The sequence below is a fragment of the Semicossyphus pulcher genome, unplaced genomic scaffold (assembly GCF_022749685.1).
Source record: "Semicossyphus pulcher isolate SPU_LCO1_2020_fin unplaced genomic scaffold, fSemPul1.0.p SCAF_9, whole genome shotgun sequence".
Taxonomy (NCBI): Eukaryota; Metazoa; Chordata; class Actinopteri; order Labriformes; family Labridae; genus Semicossyphus; species Semicossyphus pulcher.
Window position 1 is genome coordinate 16195044 of NW_027211770.1, and position 22339 is coordinate 16217382.

A 22339-nucleotide genomic window follows, 5' to 3' on the forward strand; every position below is an offset into this window, starting at 1 on the left:
CGAGCAGAAGTGTCCAAATTTAGTAGCCTTAAAATAAGTTTCACTTTTCGTGGCCATGTTTTTCTGAGATACTACACTCAAGCAGAGTTCTCGCAAATTCAGCACACAAATAATTCGCACTCTTAAAATATAGGCCACGCAAATAGGAGTACACAGCCTCCTGTAGTGTGCACGTGACATCAGTGCGCGTAAGCATGCCGCGCAGGTTGGTAGGGGTGGTAAGGTGAAGGTGTATTAGAGGCTAAGTGCTTTTGTGAACCCGCTACTTCAATGAGCGACACACGAGAGAAGGGCCTGCTTCACTGTGCGCCCATCGGACTATGCCTTCCCCGACTGTGGGGGGAAGCAGCAGGGAGAGCGGACAGGCAGAGGACGGAGCAGCGGAGGGGGACCACAGCGAGGGAGGCACAGCCGGCGGTGCTTTCATGTGCGCTTTGGAGATGGAGATGACAAACCGAAATCTACACGGCGACTCCAAAGTGGATTGTGTGAACTGCGATGGCTTGATCGGTCGAAAAAGTGGCGATTCAGCAGAAGTATCCTTGACTCTTTCGGGGAAGCGGACAGCTCTCATGGAGGGAGACGACCTCCACAGACTGCGAGACAGAAAGTTGCTGCTTGAGGATAAAAAGCGGCTCTGCGCGATGTCTCTGGGCGCTGCTCTGCTGGGGATACTGCTCATGATCGTCCACGCAGAGATATGTCGCTACTGTAAAAACCAGGTAGGTTTGATGAATTAACTCCACTTATGGTGAAAGGGTTGAACGAATAAGAGTAAGCGTATAAAACTGAACTGCAAATCAAATAACTAGATGAGAAATGCTTTGTTGACAAATTGTAGCCTGAAGGCACGCTCCCTGCCTCCGTCTCCTCTGCAATTCTCAATATGATAAGTTCTGGTTATAAATGTTAATCTCACAATTAAATCAAAACTTGTCTAAATTGAGCCATTGCACTCACATAGACATACAACATTCACACAACATTGCATGCTGCGTAAAGAAGTCAAATATTCACTTTACCTTCCCAGCTTGTCAAGACATTTTAGTGATTAAACTCATTATTAAATCACAGATTAAAAAATCATCATCATCGTTCTTCCTTTCAGCACCATGCAGTGGAAGCTCGCTGACTGATGCTCTGCTAATGTTTGGCAGCATCCTGTAGCAGTTACAAGTGCTCCTCGTAGTTTTTCACCCCACTACTACTACTGTAGTAGGACTACTGTATATTAGAACACTTTCTAACAAATTAATATTTTTATATTTTACCACATTGTAAGTTTATGTTTTTTATTCATGCAAATTTTAGTGACAAGATTTGACCAAAACTGAAAAACACTCTTACACAATCGCTCCATTTGCTGTCATAACAACCTCCTTGATTAGCACACAGCCCAGGCCCCATGCATGCAGCACACCAGCAGAACCCACACCTGGGTTTTGACCCCCCCTGACCCACTGATTAGTTCCTCCGCTTCCAGACACACACTATTTGGTAGCACAGCCTCATGACATTAACATGCAGATCTCAGTGGATAACAATGCCAGGCCACACAATCAACAAATTATTAACTCCCCCTGACTTCCTCGAGCACACGCCAGCTCCGCATGTGGAAAAAAGTTCTCATGCGTGCCGCAAAACATCAGACCTCCTCCATGCTGTGAAGTCAGTGATTGATTACAGTGTCAGAGAGCTCCACTTTTCTCACTCAGATCAGCCACAAGCTTTTGAGAAACCTATTGAAATAATGCCTGATGTCTGTCTCTAGAGAGCTAGAGCGGGAGAAACATGTTGAAATTAACGGTGCTGGCATGAATATGACATTGCTATTCCAGTTTACAAACGTGAACAGGTGTCTGTCTATTCCTAACAACAGGCATCAGCGCCATGGAAATGCTGATGCACTGGAAAGGTCCTCTCTGCTGCAGTTGAAGCATATTATTTTGGAGAGGCTGCATTGCTGTCAGCATTCATCTTAACTTTATGAGATGTCAAAGTCAGGAATGTGAGCTGTGACATCTTCATCTAGTCACACAGGGGCTGTATTAACAAAACTCGGCGCCTTTGCAGGGCTATCAAAGCTCAGGCATGTCTACAGTTATATTTTAAATGTACCTTTTCATGGATTTGCACGAAAAACGGTCCATTTATGGACCGTTTTTCCACATTTCACCTCTTCCCCTACAGCAAGATTGCTCGCAGCACTCCAGGCTATCTTTCCACATCATTTAGCGTATAATTAGAGTGTTTGCATAGCCAGTCTAGAAGTCTCTGTGTTAGGAGTTTGGTTGTGCTGAAGCCAGGAGTGTGCACCTTGACCTGCTGCGGCTAGCTGTCCTCTTTATTTCAATTCTTTGTTGACTTTCCTGGACAGACTTTACAATTCAAAACAACAGATATTTAAAATAAGATCTCTTGATGTTGAACCAAAAGGATTAAAGTTAAGTGCAATGTGTGGGTTTGCCAATTTGTGCTTCAGAACATAATCGCTGTGAACAAACAATCAGAAAATAACATTATATTTCTTTCTTTCTCTTTTATTATATATAACTACTTCTTTCCTCTTGCTAATGTCACTCCTTTTCTTTGGCTCATTAGCGCTTAAGCTATCTTGACTCCAACTGCCCATTAATGGTGTGAATTCAAACAGAAAGGTACAAATACTACTGATTTTATGAAGCTTTTTCAAGTGTAAAGGGCCCACAACTGTAGAATAACAGTGTCCTGAGTTGTCTGTTTTTAAAGATTGCATGCTGCAATGTGATCAAGACTCACCCACACACACTGAGCGCTGTCTGACTGATGACCTAAAGGCATCAACCCAAAACAGCATTCTGTGTTTATGCATTAAGAAAAACACAACATGCACAAAAGATGGTGCCATTGCTGTTACTAAGCTGTGACCCAGATCTGGCCCTCATACATTATCTTGTTTGTTTCACCGATCAATGCATGTACAACAGGTAGCGTGAATTATTAAAATGAACTACAGCATTCATTTTGTTGAAAGGAAACCCCTGTCTTTCCTGAAAAGAACTATGAAATCTTAGAAGTGGTTTCTGTGGGGTAAGTGATACACCGCAGCTAACCAAAAGCTAGCTAGCTACTAAGTAAAGGGCTACATCTGCAGTTAAAGTTGTGTCCTACTGACCTGTGGTCTTTGACGGTCACCTGCGGTCTTTGAGGGTCACCTGCGGTCTTTGAGGCTCCCCTGTGGTCTTTGAGGCTAACCTACGATCTTTGAGGCTCACCTACGATCTTTGAGGCTCCCAAGTGGTCTTTGGGGGTCACCTGTGGCCTATGGGGGTTACCTGTGGTATTTGAGGGTCACCTGTGGTCCTTGAGGCTCACCTGTGTTCTTTGAGGGTCACCTGCGGTCCTTGAGGGTCACCTGTGGTCTTTGAGGCTCACCTACGATCTTTGAGGCACACCTTAGGTCTTTAAGGCTCCCCTGTGGTCTTTGAAGCTCACCTGCGGTCTTTGAAGCTCACCTGTGGTTTTTGAAGCTCACCTGTGGTCTTTGAGGGTCACCTGTGGTCTTTGAGGGTTACCTGTGGTCTTTGAGGGTTACCTGTGGTCTTTGAGGGTTACCTGTGGTCTTTGAGGGTCACCTGTCATCTTTAAATGTCACCTGCGGTCTTTGAGGGTCACCTGTGGTCTTTGAGGCCCACCTTAGGTCTTTGTGGCTCCCCTGTATTCTTTGAGGGTCACCTGTGGTCTTTGAGGCTCCCCTGCGGTCTTTGAGGGTCACCTGTGGTCTTTGAGGGTTACCTGTGGTCTTTGAGGGTCACCTGTGCTCTCTGAGGACCACCTGTGGTCTTTGAGGGTCACCTGCGTTCCTTGAGGGTCCCCTGCGGTCTTTGAGGGTCACCTGTGGTCTTTGAGGGTTACCTGTGGTCTTTGAGGGTCACCTGTGCTCTCTGAGGACCACCTGTGGTCTTTGAGGGTCACCTGCGGTCCTTGAGGGTCTACTGTGGTCTTTGAGACTCACCTTAGGTATTTGAGGGTCACCTGTGGTCTTTGAGAGTCCCCTGTGGTCTTTGAGGCTCACCTGCGGTCTTTGAGGCTCCCCTGTGGTCTCTGAGGGTTACCTGTGGTCTTTGAGGCTCACCTGTGGTCTTTGAGGCTCACCTGCGGTCTTTGATGCTCACACGCAGTCTTTGAGGCTCACCTACGGGCTCGTGATGTGCAGGTTTTTGTTCATCTCTAACATCTCTAAGCATCAGTACCCTGATTCACTCATCAGCACAAGTTTAACCAAGACGTCACCAAAATAGTCCAGTACAGTGATAACTAGCATGTGTGTCACTCTAACTGTAATCTGTTCACCAAATACGTGTACTGCATGTGTTTGTGTTACCCTGCAGTGTTTGTTTAGTAGCTATAATCATAGAATGTGTCACCTGGTTACTTACCAGTGAATTGATTTGTGGGTAATAATAACTGAACCTTAAAGTGTACCTGCTATGATGTCTCCCTTTCGGTGACTGTCTCTCTACAGCCTCTTCCTCAGCTTATTACAGGATATATTTAGCTCCAAAAGAGACCATTAGCACAAGTGTGTATAAAAGCTAATGAAATCCAGCGGACTAGGAGCCGAATTTGAAAAGTAAAGTCAGCTGCATGTTTAATTTCTTTGGAAACTATTTATTTATTACATTACACACAAGCCAGACCACCTTCCTTTGCACTGTATTCAGAGTTTTAATGTTACTTTTTTCTGCTCTGCCTTGGGTGGCCCGTCCTGGTGACGGTGGCTCGTTGTTCCTCCAAAACTATGAGTAACAATCCGTGTTAAGGTTAACCCAAATTAGGTTTACCGGGCTTGAAATGTCTGTTTCCAGCTGAAAAAAATGTTACAAAAGCAATTTTAGTATCCAGGCGAAAAGTGTTGTTGAAGTCTCTGTTATGGAATCTGGTGAAATGTTGTGGGGTCTTCTAATAAGCTCTGGAGGAAGCACTGACATGATGTGGATGCTACGTGAGAAACTATGGAAAAGGGCGCACCATGCCAACCGACGTCACACCATACCACCTACACGCTCAAGTTTCCTCAAGTTAGAAAGTTTGTAATTATCTTTTTAACTGTAAACCACATTAAACTGCACTTCCCGTTAAAACCTTCCATTGCTGTTCATCAGCTGCACTGAGACGGATGGATGACGCGTGGAGGTGCTCTTTAACTTGCTGAGACAAAGCAGAATTACACAGTCATTAATCATTACTGTAATCGACCATGTAGTTTCAATATTTGACCAAAGTTTGTAATAAGATAAAGTAACATAATGAATTCTGGATGGGGTTGATTGGGTCGCATACACTGTGGAGAATGTCCCATTTACACCGTCTTTAGGAAAATGAACAGTCCAAATTGAGAAAAAAGGAACAATAAAGTTAATGTGTTAAAACATTAAAATAGCAGGAAATGGAATTTATTATTATTATTGATTAGAAATTGATTTTGAGCATTGACAGTTTGCATAGACTGAGTGTGTTATTCACATATACAGTAAATGACGATTACTGTTGGCCAGGTCCTGTAGATTTTTAGCATTCATTTCACTAGTCAGTGTACAATGTATGAAACACATGAAGTGCCTGAACTTATGTATCCATGTGCTGATCGAAGCAAAGAGTCTGTTTATACAAGGAGTCATAGGACATGCTGTATGTTACCCAGTATTTGAACTGATAGTTGAGTACTTTTCTTTATAGGTAAACAGCTAATTTATGGGAAGAAAACAAATCTGAACTGTTGCTGAAAGTCTTCCTTTTCTCGTCTTATCTCCCTTGTCTCCATTCCCTTCCCAGGACAGGCCAGACACCATCATAATCATCATCAACGCCTCCATCATTCTGTCCACTGGGTGTCTCCTGGCCCTAATCATAGCTTTCCATTGTAAAGACATCAGGGTGAGTGTGTTTCCCTTATTGTGTTGCGGTGTGTGTCAGTATGAGAGTTTGTGTGTTGATCTTAGAGGCCTGACTTGCCATATTTTGTGCATGTCTTTTTATGCCAGTAATGCTTATTGTTAATTTAGCATGTTTAGAATAGTACTTTGTTGGAGATACTCGAGGCAATCTTTTAAGAAGGAGCTCTCGGTCTGCTGATGTTAGCCTCAACACTGATAATCTGTGTTATATTCGCTGTTTGCGTGAAAAACCCTGGACCAAAACCTCAGCCCACACAAGCATGAACATTGGTCTTCAATATTTTTCCAATCCACATGGCTCGATGCCGATGTTTGGGAATTCAATATACATAAAGAGATTTGGATGAAATTAAACAGAGTAAACATTCTTTTATGTGCCCACCCACAGCACGCATATTCAATAAAACGCCAGTCGAACAACAAATACAATGAACTGCTTTTTAGGGCTGAAACTATTTTTGTCTGTTTTCGGGCTGCTGGGTTCATAATCTCACCGGCAATGTTTTCAGTTCAGTGGAAAGTCGTGTGTCTGATACAAGTGGGGTCCATGCATGTGTGAAGAGGAGATAAGGGGTTTAGGGTGGAGACCAACACACAGGCAGTGATATAGCTTTTGAATATTTGGTTTCAGAGGTCACAATCAAGAAGCTCAAGATGCTCAATCGGAGGAGAAAAGAGGAGAATACTGTGATGTTCAAATTGGATATCTTTAGTTTTATATCATTCAAAAACATTTTTCTTTTATCAGCCTCCTACAAACTGTGTTCTGTAGATAACTGCATGATTGCATTGCATTTTCTGTTTTTAGCTTGAGACACAAAACTCACATAAACACACCTGGAATTAGTATTTGTGCAATCTTGGAACCCATTGGCTCTCATCTGACAACAATATAGCCTAGAGCGATTGCCAACATTTTTGGGGCTGCCAGCGTAGCCAGCGATTAGCGACAAAGGACATCCGGCCAAGACATTTTCCATGTGCTGCATTGTTTACAGTCAAACTCGGAAAAATGGAGTTGGAGTTGAGGTATGACGTCTAAGAACAGAGTATTAGCTGCACTTGCATGCAGATATCTGTTTACAGAGATGAATAAAAAGCCTAATCGTCGTCAGATGACTGCTGATGGGAGCCGGGATGGCATTACGGCAGAATGCATTACGCCCCTTTTGCTCTTCCCAGGGACTGCTGATATGTCATTGGTCAATACTACGCAGACTACAGAAAAAGGAAACCAAAACCATAGTATTTATGAAAACAAGCAGATTTGTTCTTTTTGTAACAAATCATTGAAAGTTTTGTGGTAAGTTGCGGTTAAAAAGTTTCAGTTAGTTTCAAGATCACAAAAACAAAGATAATTTATCCCTTATCCATTCCAATGTCTAAATGTTTGTATATGATTCCAAACAGTAAATATTAACCTGATAATAGCATTTCTAACAGTTTTCTCTTTATTTTCACTTGTTTCTGTCTCCATTAGTACTCACGTTTTTCTTCCCTAATGCTTTGTCTTGTCTTTCCTGTCCTCCTCCATCTTCCAGCTGTTCGTCATTGATCACAACCAGGTGGACTGGCATATTGCCATGACCAGCCACAGGATTCTTGTGATCACTCTGGAGCTGTTGGTCTGTGTCATCCATCCTGTTGGCTCATACTCGGAGATTGTACATTATTTCAACTCCTCTTCCCAGGCTCTGCTCTGTGTTTCCAACCGGTCCGGCGGGGTCCTGATGGACATCGACCTGCTTTCATCAGTACTGATGTTCCTGCGCTTGTACCTGGTGCACAGAGCCATCCTGCTGCGCAGCAAAGTGCTGCTGAGCGCCTCCTACAGGAGCATCGGCTCCCTCAACAACATCAACTTCACCTTCCGCTTTGTTCTCAAGGTACTGATGAACGAATACCCTGCGCGCACGCTGCTGGTGTTCATCCTCTTCTTCTGGGTCACTGCGTCCTGGATGCTTACTCTCTGTGAGAGGTACGAAGACAACTGAGTTTAATTAGTACAAATGGTTTGACCATTAAATGTGGTGTCATAAGTTACAACTCAAACTATTATAGTGGTGTTGTGTGGATTTTACAATGACTACATTATATTTTCGTAGACGAGAAGGATGATCAGATAGCCAGAACATGGGGTTGGTAGTTTTTTATAATCCTGTTGACAACAAAAGATACTGAAAACATAACCTCCTTTGGGAGGTAAAAAGAGATAAATAAGCACATGCCGTAACCTTAGAGCTCACTGTTTCTCTCATTATCTATTGAAACTTAGAAAATGTTTTAAATAGTAAAGCCTTCAATGATCAATATATACTAAAATGAATTAATACAGCTGATATAATTTGCAGTGAAGTAAGAAAGAAAACAAACAAGAGTTAGATGGGTTAAGGGTTAAAACCACTCTCATATCTGTATACTAACATCTAAGCTAGCTTAGCTCAGAAGGCATAAACAGCTAGCACGACTCAGTCCAAAGTATTAAGGTAAAAAGAGTTTTCTTTTACAGAGTCAGACAAAGAGTTTTTGATTTTCAGGCTAGCTGTTTTCACCAATTTCTAGTCTGTTTACGAAGTCAAGCTTACTATTTGGTGGCTATTACGTAGTTAGCTTACAAACATGAGAGCAGCTTGGCAGGAAAGAAATACGTACCAAACGTCAAACTTTTTGCTCCACAACTGTTAGCAGAAAACGTAAATAAAGTGGGCATTTTTGTTAAAGCTCAACTTAACATCTCAGCAACTCTTAAAGTATTTTTAGTATTTTATAAAAGAAATTCTTGTATAAACGTTGCTTTAGTTTTTGGCTAATTTTAGCTGCTCCCAATAAGCGAATATAGACTGGACTCAACATGTGGAAAAAGTAACTGCGAACTTTCCTTAAAAATTAGCGTGGCCATTAGTTTTATAACCACCCTCTCTTTTTATCTACACACACACACACATACACACACACACACACACACACACACACAGACAGACTACAACTTTGTTACTATCTTACCCCAAAAACTTCACTCCTCGTCACACACATGCACAGCAAGTACACCAAATGCTTGATAGTTTAACATTCCTCCATAAATCTTGATGGTCAATTTGACTTTCCTGCTCACAATAGATTTGAAATAACTGATGTGATAATCATGATTTTTTGTTTAGTTACTCTAACAAATTGCTCTTCAACGCCAGCCAGCTAAACGTCAGTGTTATCCTCCGCAATGTGTTTGAACAACGTGAGCTCATTTTTTCATTTGAACTCTAATGAGAGGTTATGTAATGAGGTAATGAGGTTTTTCCCTCTCATGTCTCGGCCTCGTATGTTTTTACTTGTCAAAGGTAATAAAAAAGCTTCTGATTGAAAGCTGATAAGACTAGCAGACCTTTCAACACTCATCTGTAACACCAGACATTTTAAACATCAGTTGATTTCCAGATCCAGAAGACAGATGAACACTCACACACTGTGTTAGCTTTGTGTGTCATTTCTGCCGCGTGTACATTGAACTCCTGAAGTTTTACAAGTTTGCACCCCTACTCACTTCCTGTCTTCTGCGCTGCACTGAAGTGCATCATAACTGATAACACTGTTTGATTTACATGCCACACCTTTATCAAACTCAAGACAGGAAATGGGTGTTACATTGACTGTATCTTGAATACAAATATAAAGGGAGTTTTAGTAGATTCACAGTCCAATGGGTTGGGTTTCAGAATCAGGTGAATGCTGTATTTTAAAGTTCTGATAGTTTGTTTCAGTGCGCAGGATTACTTCAGGGCAAAATTTTTAAGATTTTTGCATCAATGGGATTTGGTGTGCAGATTTTTCGGATGTTTATTTTGCTGGATTTACCGTTCCCATTTGGTTATTTTGTCCGTAAACAGCTCATGAATGTTGGACGATCAATTCATTTTCCAAAAAACAAATTAAATCAAAATGTATACAGCCAATCTTTGAAGGAAATACCTCTGAAAATCAACAGTTGCATATGAAGTCAACACAACTAACTAGCCTTTAATAACTGTCTCTCTATTTTCTCCACTGTTACGCCCCACCCTAAGGCGGCCCTATGGGGCTAACAACTATACACAATTGACCCAAATATAACCATGTGAACACCTTAAGACACTCAAATACATGGGATTTATTAAATGACAATTAAACAACCAAATTATTAACTGTAGGTTAACAAAAGCAACTAGAACACAACAACACAAAATCCCAGTGTGAGAGGCAGAACCACCGCAGTCCCCACTCCAAAAGCCTCTCTCTTCAGATGCCATGTCTGGGGTTTTTAAGCACCCAAGACCAGGTGAACCTCATTCTGCAATCAGCAGGGACGAGCTGGGAAGACACGGCTGGGAAGACAACAGAAATGCAAAAGGGACAAACAGTGTAGGGAACACATACAGCCGTAACACCACATTACATACTGAACTAAGAAGGTAATTTAAGGAAAGTTTTTATGAGGAAATTGTCGACCCTAGAATGTTAGTGCAATCTGATTTAAAATGGCAAACACAGGTTTGTATTTAGAAGTCAAAAATGCTCATAAGTGTTTGGATATAAGGATGTTTGGTTTCTAACTTAACTTTGATTTTGTTTATGTGAAGAATGTTGTCGACACTCTCCCCAGCTGGCACCGGACACTAATGCAACATAAGACAAAAGACATAGGACTCAAATGTTGCACGGACATTCAGCTTTGTTTGAATGTGAAAATAAAGTTGAAATCAAGCACCACCACTGGAAGTAAGTTTGATCTAGATATAAAAAAATTGGGTTGACGTCAAAACCTAACAATGTCTGGACATCAACCTCCAAAACATGAGAGACGTTGAATTTTGGTTGGAAATGATTGACATGATATTAACTTGACATCAACATGGGAAAGACGTTGAATTTTTGGCGTATAAAACACAACTTAAAACCATCCAAATTTAAACATCAGATGTCGTTAGTTTTCTATGTCAAACTTAGGTCGACATTTTTTGGGTCAACTTTGGGTCACCAAACTGTGCATCCTACATCCTACTTAATATCAACGTCTAATGACATTGGTGGTCAGCTGGGCGGACTTTCCCAATAATATAGCCGGATCATAGAAATGCATCTTACATGTTTCATCACAACACCGTCTCGGCCCTGTTTCTGCCCCTGCAGGGGGACCGGAACAGCGACGGGCGACATGGACACGGCACTGTGGCTCATAGCCATCACCTTCCTCACAGTGGGATACGGGGATGTGGCGCCCAACACCAGCTGTGGCAAGGCCGTGTGCCTCTTCACTGGAGTCATGGTAACTACGCAGGCTTTCCTGTTGAGAGAATGTAATACGAAAGCAAATTACTAACCAGCACAGCATGAGTGGCTAGAACACCGTAATCACCGAAAGCTCAGTTTGATAAGCAGAAACAACGGAGACATCATGTCTTTGTTTCACTTCTGTATCTTCTCAAACATTTCCATTTGCTTTTGTTCTTACAGTAGGTCAGTTTTCCCCTGTTTTGACTTCAGTTTTCACTTTCTGCCTCGTTGTCTTCTCCTCTTTTCTCTTGTCTTCTGTTCCATTTAAATCTATTTTGCTCTAATTATTTCCATTTCACCCCGTCCCTCCCGACTATATTGTTCTTTATTGCTGCCTTTTATAGCCCTATCCTGCTCTATTCTGTACTTAATTGTTCCATATCATCCTCTCTGGTTTGTTTCATTCCCTGCTGTGTCTGTTTTGTTCCATTGCAGAAACTCTTCCCCACCATTTTCCTATTTGGTTTTCCCATTTCATATCGGGTCAGTTCATTTCTCTACTGAAGGTTTGCGTTACATTCCAGCCTGTTCTGCACTGTTCCGCTAGTTACCTTGGACACATTACACCCTTTTTGCCCGGCTGCACACCCTCGCTGTGCTGACAGACATGAATGCCTTTCCCCTGTGTGTGTGTGTGATTTAGATCACAGATGTAAATTAACAGACAAGGCTTCTGCAGGACCTCGGCGGTACCAGGCACTCGCATGAAAAGACAGACAATCTGTATGAGGAGTGATGTTTCTGCTGAGAGATCACACTGTTCTGCTGTGCTCACAGGATTCTCTTCCCATTAAACTTAGATGAGATACTTTAGAGGTTAAATATTCCTTAATTGGTTTTCCAAGGATCGGTAAGGTTAGGACTAAAACAAAGGTGGAAGGGAGGGTCACAGATAAAGACGAAAGGTTAAGTGGATGGGGAAGTGATATTTGAGATAAAACACAGAGTTACAGATAGATAAACAATAAGTCACTGACAAAGAGGAGTGTCTGTGTGTGTTCGGAAAGGCCTCCCTGACTCAACTGTGCTGGGTTAATCTCTGGTACAAGCAGATAAGAGTCACCGCCGTGCCTCTGGATGTGGGCACCAGTCCGGTTCAGACACCTCTGTGACAGAGTGGAAAACAATCTTTTTCCCTCTCTTTCTCCGTCTGCCTTGTTTTTATAAGTTTCCCCCTTATAAGGGAGAACTTTCCACCATATCCATTTTTAGGTGCTTTATTGCCTTTGGCACCACTGCTACAAGAGGGTGTGCCAACCTGTGCCAGTGGTTTGGAAAAAAAAAAAGAATCCCTGCTCCCATCAGGGCCGTCCTGGCCTGGGAGCCAGTCGCACGGGCTCTCACACCTGTAGCACGGTTGTTCAGCACTTGTGCTTGAATCCAGCCATGACTGCATTTGCAGCTGTGTTCAGGGGGTGACAACACTGTATGCATCAGCGTGTGTGGATGGGTCCAAGGAAAGAGTTGGAACCTCCCAGGTTTCAGAGACATTGTAATGATAGATATTTTGTGGCTGTTGGCGTGAAGGATAAATATATGGTTTGTGCTCTCCTCTGCTCCTGCTTGATCCCTCTCTCTTCTCCTCTCTCTCTTTTTAATGCAAGCGAAAACAGAAGGAAACAGGTAACGACTTGTAATATTTTATCATTATATGTGTTGCCATTAAATGTTTTGCCTGTGTTTCCTATGACGTGTCTGTTTGTGTAACTGTGCGGATCTCAATCTTCACCATCATTCGGTGGTTTCTTGTCCAGCAATAGCACAGAGCTGTTCTGAAAGGAAAGCAGCACTACAGTCGTGCCACAGAGGCTTATATTTAACCATTGGACCCTCTGTGTAAATATAACTTTGATTTATTGCATAAAACCATATGAGGTAAGAGGATCAACATTCAGTTTTCTGAATATGTGCTCTCCCTCGAGGGTTTAGACAAATTTAGGCTGAAAAAGTTCCACATCAGTTTCTCTTGAGTTCTGCCTTGTTGATGTTGCTACAGTAGTCACGCTCAAACGCCAGTGCTTCAGGATTTTAGAGAAATTGTTGGGAAGGCACGCAGATGGTTGATGCATCAGTAACCATGCCATGTCTCTGTGTGTGTGTGTGTGTGTGTGTGTGTGCGTGCTGGTTTTAGGGTGTAGCCTGCACTGCCATGCTGGTGGCAGTGGTGAACAAGACGCTGGCGTTGAACAAAGGAGAGAAACATGTGCACTTCTTCATGCTGGACATCCAGATCTCCAAAAGGGTAAGAGCTCAGGATGTTAGTGTGCAAAATGATTTTGGCTTAAATCATGAAAATACTGTACTATGTGCTTAAGAAAAACATTCCAACTCGCCCACTTCTGATTGAACCCTTTGTCCTTCATCACAAATACGACTTTCTTATCCTTTCCACCACTCTGACGGGCTTTACTTCAACACAATACCACTTATTTTGCATGTTTTGCGTGTACTTTCCCTTTCATTCATCAGCTGGCAGAAACTGGAAACTTGTTTGAATTAGGTAATTCATTTCAATGGATGTTAGGTCTGTGTTTATGGCTTTCAAAGTTACTGGAATACCGCGCGGTTGTTCAGCTGTAAGTGCAGAATGATTTGAAAAGTCTGCACAGCATTGCCTGACAATAATATCACTCCATGAAAGAAAACAACACTGAATCACTTTGTTATGCTTTGGAAAAGGCTCGGCAGTTACGTAAAATATGTTATTTGTATTGAATGGGCCAAAGCATGAAGAGATGAAATTAGACACTTAAGATCCAACAGTTTATACAATAAAACCACAATATGCTTCTTGTAGCCTACTTTTAATTTGGAAAGCGTCTTAGGTTTAGTGTCATGAAATGAAAGAAACCTATCACAGGCTGTTTAAAATTCAAATGCCAAATATAAAAGGTGCAACAAATGTGGGATTTTGACATTTGACAGTTCACAAATGGGAGAAACTGAAATTAAAGGCTCTTATTTTAGCAGCTTTTTGTGCTAATATTTATCCAATAGTCAAGTAAACTTCCACACATAAACATTTAATAAACAATCGACTTCCATCAGAGGTTACGGCCATGTAGCCAGAAACATGAAGCGGATGGAGCTGTCAGGATGGAAGCGTCACTACTTTCCGTGTGGCGTGTGTGTTTTGTTTTTTTTGAGGCTTAATATAAAACCTTTATTCCTTAAATAAGAGACACCAGAGGACGCGACAGTGTGGGAAACGAGGAGGAAGCTGAGGCCTGCCAACCTTTTTATAGCATTCTCAAGGTGTCAAGCCGAGGAAATCATCTGATCTCTGTCAGGAAAGAAAACGTGTGTCAAATCAGGACGGTGCGGCGGAGGGCAGGAAACTGGTTCAGCTTACGCATGTGTGTGTTTGTGCGTGTGTGTGTGTGTGTGTGGAAGAGACTTGCAGAGGAGTTACTCTGTTTGTAGGCTTGGACGGGATTCAAGAGGGAGGTGTTCGCTAATCAAAAACTTACAAGGAAACATTGTCAGAAGCTGGAAAAGTTTCTTCGGACTACAGCTAAATGTTAACGATTGAAATGTTCCTACAGCCTTAGTTTCTGTTTGTAGTTTTTATACAGCTCCTCACTAAACTGTACAGCGGCGTGTGAGTGCAGTTTGTGCATCGCTTTGGAGGATACAACCATTTCCTTTCTCCTTGTGGCTGCATCCTGTCACAAGGTGCATCTCTATGCCTTGCTGGTTGTGTTGTGTGTGCATGTGCGTGAATTCTTCAGTCCAGATTTACACTGATGGGAACAAGGGAAGACATCTGGATGCAGACACTGACAGCCTCTATTAATAACCCTCACAACAGGGCTAGAGTGACATCATCACAGGGCTGTTACAGTGATTTGTGCAGGAAGACAAACAGACATGAATAGGATCAAAGAGAAAAGTGCACAAAGGTGATTCAGAAGAACCTGCGATGTTTGTACCATCAGTTCTCTGTTCTTTAAATTAAATTTAAAGACCTTAATAGTTCTATGTATCTGAAATCGTCCACTGATTGAACACGGAAGACTATGTTGATTAAATCTGCTGCCTTGGTTGACTCACAGTTTTATTTCCTGTGTTAAAAAGATTGACGTGAACCAGATCCTACGACAAATAACATGCATGCTTCCATCAGTCAAGCGTGTAAGGCCTTAACACCACATTTCTGCGCCTGGTAAATCCATGTTTGATCATCAATATTTTTCACGTGTCCGTCTCTTCACCAGATCCGCCACGCTGCTGCTAACGTGCTAAGGGAATGCTGGCTACTGCACCGCACAAACCTGACCAAGGGCAACCGCGGCGAGCACCGGAGACACCAGAGAGGCCTACTGGAAGCCATCAGAGTGTGGGTTACTGTAACGCAGCATGACACCTTCAAGCAGGACGTGTGTGTGTATGCGTGTGTGTTTGGGTGAAGGATGTAAGTGGGTGTTGGTTTGTGTGCCTTACATTTGTATTTTACAGGTCATTAACTTCAGTGTCAACATACTTAACCACACAGTTACAGTTTTAAACGGCCAATTTAGATTACTAATTAGATTTGTTAGCTTCCTTATTATCGGCGGGCATGTGTGGACAGGGTCCACCCTTTTGTATATAATTCAGGTGATGTTTATAGACATGCTGGCAAATATCCGATTAAAATACATTTTTATTACTGTTACAGCTGTGACAGTAGCACACTGAATATTGGACACATTTCTTTAAAAAAGAAGACTTTAAAAAAAAACAAGAAAACTGTTAGAATAAGGAGTTATTTTTCTCTTTTGGTGGTAAAGTTTTGTCTTCTTGTTATTGAGTCCAACAAGTGGATTGCACAAGACAGGAAGTCCAGAAGTGTGACTGTATGGTTCATTATCCTGACAACAGGAATATGTGTGTGTGTGTGTGTACGCTTGGTGGAAGGGTTGTACTTCCTGTTTTACACCGGGCAAAACTTCTATAAATAAACAAACTGCGGAAAGTACGAGCGGGAGGCACCTCCACACTTTGGGCCGCAGCATAAGAGACCTTCTCTTTAATGTCTTTAGAGACTAGTTTACACGTTGCTTATTGACCCATTTAAACACTGGATGCAACAAAAAATAACTTTTTCCTTCCTTTTTTTAAAAAAAACTAATAAATGATCTTGTGCTACAACATGGAAATAATTCAAACTCTTTCCCTTCCTTTGTCTCAGAGTAACCTTTGGATGTAGTTAAAATGTATGTGATAATATTTAAAGTACTTCCACATGACTGAGACCCATCATACCTTTTTTCCCTGCACAGATTTCGACATTTACGCCTCAAGCAAAGAAAACTGAGAGATTACGTCAGTGAGATGGTCGACCTCCCGAAGGTAAAAATAAAAAACAGCTGTCACCATAATATATTTTACGAATGCCAAGTAACATGTCAAAGCTCCCTAATCACACTTTCATCATAAAAAGAATATTACACAGCACTTTACAGGCTGCCATTAAGTGCAAGGTGTTCAGACACTTGAAAGGCTCTAGAAATGTCTCATTATTCATCTGTGTCAGGAATTCTTAGGCCCTGACAAGTTTGCCATTTGGAATAAACCTGCAATATAAAGGAACTAATATGTAATTCAGGTATTTCTAGTCTATTTGTTGATTGTTTTGTATACAAATGAGCCTCCTGACTGCAAGTGTAGACCCTTGGTAAGATGTTGAATGAACACCACGCAAAGGTCACTTTCTATTCAGTTAGTTACAGTCTGACTGCTTAGAAGTAATGTTGATTTGTTGTCTTTGTTGGATCACGTTGCCTAAGCGGCCAAAAACAGGAAGTAATTCAATTTCTAAGTTGGCAATAATTGGGTGCTTTTCCCATCTGTCCCAATAAGTTAGCTCCAAACTGTCGCATGTACAATAAAGCAGTATTTCACCCACTCAGTCCGTCAGTAAGAGACACAGATTTTCCACATCTTTCGTATAAATCTGCTGCATATATTTAAATGTGTCTGCAATGATTCCAGTTAAACTAGACAGGTTAATGGCTGTATTTGGACCCCACTTTATTTTCCCCTTGTTTATCCAAGTGCATTGTGCGACTGATTCCAACAGATGCAGATGATCATGTGCGACCTCAGTGCCAATTGGAATAACTCTTATCGGGAGCTGGAGCAGCGAATCCTCTCCATGGAGCAGAAGCTGGACGAGCTGAGTCGCTGCTTCCAGCAAACCTCTGAGCTGCTGTTTCACGTCCTACGTCACCGAAACCCAGAAATCAGGTAAACAACGCCTACAGCTGCCAGGGACGGATCTGCTGACAACACAGTGCAGGATGTGGTGTCGGAATGTGCCTGCTCAGGGAAATTAGTTGTTTCTTTGTTGATTTTTTGCAGGTGACATGGCTTCAGAGACGTATCACGGGGACAAATACTCTTCTTTGGTGTTTTTCGGATACGGTCTTCATGAAGGGGAGATGGCACATGCTCTCCACCCAGCGCTGCTGCAGACTGTTAACATGCTGAACCACTTGGAGGACTGGCATACCTACTAAAGATCTCATCTTCTGGCCCTGTGCTGACTGCACTGCACAATGACTCATAGCTGTAAAACTATACAGACAAAATAAGCCTTCCAGTCTTTTTCTCTGTGGGAGAATCACAATGCATTTTAGGAAATCTGATATATTTGTGAGGATGGACAAAGAACTGAATGAATCTCAAACAGGGACTGTGGAGAGCCTCCTGTCAGTGTCTTCAGGGCTTGCGCTCTTATATTTGCTCTATGTAACGTATCTCTGATGGATTCTGTCGCTGCCTTATTCCCGTGGAATAAGATACATATTTTTACATGTTAATTTTATTTTAAATATTTTACAGCGTTAGCCAAAGCAGTTTTAAAAAAGCCTCTCGCAAATCCTCATTTTCAGTATCAGACAGTTTAATGGTTACCAAGTTGAAGTTTGCAAACAGGATTTGTGAATTTTTCCTTTTCTTTTTTTAACAATTCCTCTTCGAACGGTTTTCACTTTAACCCACAAATGGAATAACGAATGAAATCGTGAATGAAAGTTCAATACAGTTCAAGTATTGTGGAAGAAAACTTTATTTCAAGTTCTTATTCTTTTATTGCATATCAACAAGATTCAGGTCTACATGTGATTATAACAGCTAACAGTTTACACCTGTTTAGAGAATAAACTTTAGTGCAAGATGCCTTGTAAACTTGTCTTTAAGCAACCAAACAGCCCCATCTGGTGGACATAAGTTAAGTAGGCTTCATAATATTAAGAACATAAGGACTTTATTACAACCACTACAAAAGTCCTAGGTTATTTTCAACCAGAAGGCGTCTTCAATGTTTCAGGATGAAAACATTTGAATCAGCTGGAAAACCAAAAACAAGCAGACTCAGAAACTCCCATACAAACGGCACTGTTAAAAAAAGCACTTTGTGAGAAAACAAAGTGGAGAACTGGACTAACGCTTTCTCTTAAGGGTAAACTGGAGTTTTTCATGTGTTTTAATCCATAACTGAAAACTTAAAAGAAAAATCATTGGGTTAATTTACACGCAGGGTATGTTGTCAAAAGAGGAACTTGTTGTAACCTTGTTTGCTGTGTATCATTTGCACATTGTTAAAAATACTTCAGCAACCATCCTGGACATGCTTATAATTAAAAGCCATTAAGAATGAATGTGTATGTGATTGCTTTGAGTTTGTTACTTTGTTTTAAAGTGAGTTGCACACAGCAGAAGAGCAGAGCCTAAAAACTATGAATAAACCAGAGATGTGTTGGTAATTTGTTATTTCGAGGGCTTCTTCAAATGTTTAGTTTTTGTCCTGTTCTTAAGTTGGTGCCATATGAAAGCTGAAGGCCTAAAAAACAGTTGTCCACAGTCACATGAAAAGGGCATTCTGCATTTCCTCTTTACTTTACGTTTCCATGTTCGTCCAGAACTGGATTTTTTCCTGGACTTGCCTTTAATGTGCTCAGCTAACACTTTGGCTCCTGTGAAAGTCTCCCCGCAGCTGACACAGATGTAGTTCATGCTTTCCGCGTGCTGGACACAATGTCGCAGGAGGTGCAGCCGATGCTTGAATGCTCTGCCGCACTGGCACTGGTGCACGCGGGGGCCTCGGTGGAGGTATCGGTGGCTGATGATGAGGGAGGGCTGCCGGAAGACGGCGCCACACTGCCTGCAAACGTAAGGAGTCTTTGAGCGCCAGCCTGTGTTCATACGTTTCATCAAAGCCACATCCTGACTGTCGTTCTCAAACATGGCCATTATAGTGGGCATTTGTGTGGAGTCAGGGTCAGAGGTCTGGCTGGTGGCTGGAGTTGTGTCAGGTGGGAGTGCTATGGGAGGCTGATCCTGGGCGCTGTCTTTCCCCGATCTGGCAGACGCAGCCGAGGGCGCTGTGGATAACGATGTCGAGAGAGAGGATGCATAGCTCTGGCCGTCATGGAGCTTCCCATTAACGACCTGGTTGAGCACATTTGGAATACTGGTGGCAGCCTGGGCTGCTGATGCAACCTTTTTATCAGTCAGCGCTGATGGATTGGTTATAATGCACACCTTTGTGCTCACCACTGATGTGTGAACTCTGGTGACATGGTTAAACAGGGTTTTCTCAGAGGTGAAAAAGGATTTGCATATGTTACAAACTTGCGGCATCGTCTCGGCGCAAAAGAGGGCCAGAGGTGATTTGCTCTTTTTGGGACACGGGTGCTGACGGTACATGATCTCGTTGGAGAAAACTTGTCCACAGACGTCGCAGGAATACAAAGACATGTAATGTTCATTAAGAAGCGTCTCAGTCTGAAAGAGCTCCTTGCACAGAAAACACTGATATTTCACTCTTACACCACTGCAGTGCAGTAAATGGAGCTTGAGTGACCTGAAAGGCCCTCTACCACATGTTGTACATATTGAGTTTTTATTGGTATTAGGAAGGACTGCATTGGGGGGTTTAGAGGGCGGGCTATTAGAACACTCACTAGAATCATCAGTGGAACTTGAGCCACCATCTGATTCTGGATCATCTGCAGGTTTAGAGTGTGTCTTCTCCTCATCGTCAGATACTGAGCTATCTGAATCCTCAGCCATCTCAAAATCACTTTCCATGTCAATCTCTTTATCATCCTCACCCACTATGTACTCCACACTGTTTCCAGATGTCTCAGGCTTCATCTCGATTCTTTGTCGACGTCTCATCTCTGACACGGAAACCCGCACCTCAGTCGAGAAGTTGTCACTGTTCTGACTCTGATATTTGAGTGCGGAAATCAAAGAGGGAGCTGCTGAAACCATGCAATGCTTCTCAGCATGCTTGTTCAGGTCCCACACGTTACTGAAAGACTGGTGGCACTTTTTGCAGAACGGGGGTGAGTGTGCATTGTCCAGGTGTGTGGAGAGGGACGTCAGGCGTCGGAAAGTAACTTCACAGATGTGGCAGGTGGCGTTAATATTGTGGCTTTTATAGTGTGACATCAAGGTTGTTATTTTGCTGAATGTTTCGCCACATTCCCAACATTTGGCCTTTGGGTCTAGATCATTGATCTGCCCTATTGAGGAAACACACCATTCTTCATCGCTGCTTGAATCTTCAGACATAAGGAACTTGTCAAGCCAACATCTGGATGATCTGCAAACATGGACAGAATCAATTAAAGAAAGTAGCTTGGGAATTAAATCAGCTGTAACAACTGAATGCTACATATTGCAATAATGTATGAAAACCTGAAAACTAGTTCACAAGCTGGCACAGAGGTCTGAACAGGAACTGTCGAATGTGATCATTTATCTAATGCTTTGGTTTATGACTAAATACCTTTGTGTTTTATGCTTATTAGCAACTGTTATACATGCTAACAAAGGGAGTGAAGATGCAAATATTTTATCTTAAAAAGGTTAACTTCTAAATAACTTACTTACTTACTTTTTGAAGAAATATGTGGTTGATGTAAATTAGACATTTATGAAGAGTACTTTTCACTGGGATTTTATTTAGCCTTGTCGTATCTTTGAAAAATGTTTATAATTTTCAATCAATTTTTAAAACAAAAAACCCACTTATTTGTCTCTCAGCTTCCTGGTAGAGAGGCTTTCAGTATCTCCCAGACGATCAAGGAAGGTAAGGTTATTATTCCTCTCTGAATATGTTGCTTATTTATTAAAAATTAAGAGTCCTACTCTTGTAAAGACTAAAGGGACAGTCGGGTCAAATAGTAGGTTCATTAATACGCTTATTTGACTCAAAACGTGGGAGGATACTTTAAACATACATGTCAATTGTTTTTTTAGTAATCTAATTGCTTATAGAAAACGCACGAATTTCAACGAGTAATTCTTTTGTGTGAGAAGACAGTGTGTTTGAGCCATGTAACGAGAAGTACGGTAATATATTACAATTCAACTCCATTACACAACTGTACTTACCTCTGTCTTCAAATACAGGGCCAAAGAACTGCTGCCTGATGTAGAGACTAAAAAAGATTGCTGCCTCCAAACTAGAAGCTGATAATTTCCTCAAGTCAGTTACTGTACGTTACTTGAAAACATACAAAGCTAGCGTTAACGTTAACTTGTATGTAACGTTCATCATTTGGGTGTTGGGAAGAAATAAAGGCCTCTTTTCTGTATCTGTGTCTAAAGCACACACATCTTCACAGTTGGCGAACATATGGATACGATTCAGGACAATGTATAAAAGAAAAACCCATGAAATTTCAAAATTAAGGATACCGTCATGTTGATGATGGCGTCCAAACACCGAGCTCCTCCATATCCGTTTTACACCGGAAAAGAATCGCCTACATCTCCCAGAATACATCACAGTTCCCCTCTCAAGAGGAAGTTTAACATTTTTCCAAACTCTTGTTTAATACACTGCAACGCAAATTACAGAGGTTTAGCCAATATATATATGTGTTTCCATTATAATTGTATTCATTTTTTGGGATAACATTGTTGTTGCTTTTTTAAATAGCCCGGCCTTGGATTTCCAACATTCTTTGGCGGAACTACTTATCTCATAATGGTGTATCATAACGGCTTCATTTACCAGACGAACGAGAGATGTTAGATTTGTATCAAACGGAATTCTAGACGGGTGGAGCTTTTTCCAGTACGTTGATATCGAACAT

The 22339-nt window shown here is 41.8% G+C and overlaps 2 protein-coding genes across 4 annotated transcripts; one reads left to right on the plus strand and one right to left on the minus strand.

Moving 5' to 3' along the window:
- The first annotated feature begins 292 nt into the window (after positions 1–292).
- On the plus strand, positions 293–18973 carry kcnn4 (potassium intermediate/small conductance calcium-activated channel, subfamily N, member 4). Of its 2 annotated transcripts, XM_069656791.1 has the most exons (9): positions 293–722; positions 5815–5916; positions 7478–7914; positions 11097–11232; positions 13372–13482; positions 15458–15579; positions 16505–16574; positions 17305–17471; positions 17586–18973. In XM_069656791.1, the coding sequence occupies exons 1-9, from the start codon at positions 321–323 to the stop codon at positions 17587–17589; spliced, it is 1551 nt and encodes a 516-aa protein (XP_069512892.1). In that variant the 5' UTR covers positions 293–320; the 3' UTR covers positions 17590–18973. The 2 variants fall into 2 exon arrangements, with proteins under 2 accessions (XP_069512892.1, XP_069512893.1); XM_069656792.1 differs by lacking the exon at positions 17586–18973 and having other exon boundaries at positions 17305–17475.
- Positions 18285–21977, minus strand: LOC138584526 (zinc finger protein 27). Of its 2 annotated transcripts, none has more exons than XM_069656790.1 (2): positions 21939–21977; positions 18285–20838 (listed from the first exon to the last, which is right to left on the minus strand). In XM_069656790.1, the coding sequence occupies exon 2, from the start codon at positions 20805–20807 to the stop codon at positions 18996–18998; it is 1812 nt and encodes a 603-aa protein (XP_069512891.1). In that variant the 5' UTR covers positions 20808–20838; positions 21939–21977; the 3' UTR covers positions 18285–18995. The 2 variants fall into 2 exon arrangements, with proteins under 2 accessions (XP_069512891.1, XP_069512890.1); XM_069656789.1 differs by having other exon boundaries at positions 21633–21968.
- Between the last annotated feature and the right edge of the window lie 362 nt (positions 21978–22339).

Coding starts and splice junctions, on each gene's coding strand:
- kcnn4 (XM_069656791.1), top strand. CDS start 321: ATGCCTTCCCCGACTGTGGGGGGAAGCAGCAGGGAGAGCGGACAGGCA. Junction 723..5,814: donor GTCGCTACTGTAAAAACCAG/GTAGGTTTGATG, acceptor TTCCCTTCCCAG/GACAGGCCAGACACCATCAT. Junction 11,233..13,371: donor GCCTCTTCACTGGAGTCATG/GTAACTACGCAG, acceptor TGCTGGTTTTAG/GGTGTAGCCTGCACTGCCAT.
- LOC138584526 (XM_069656790.1), bottom strand. CDS start 20,807: ATGTCTGAAGATTCAAGCAGCGATGAAGAATGGTGTGTTTCCTCAATA.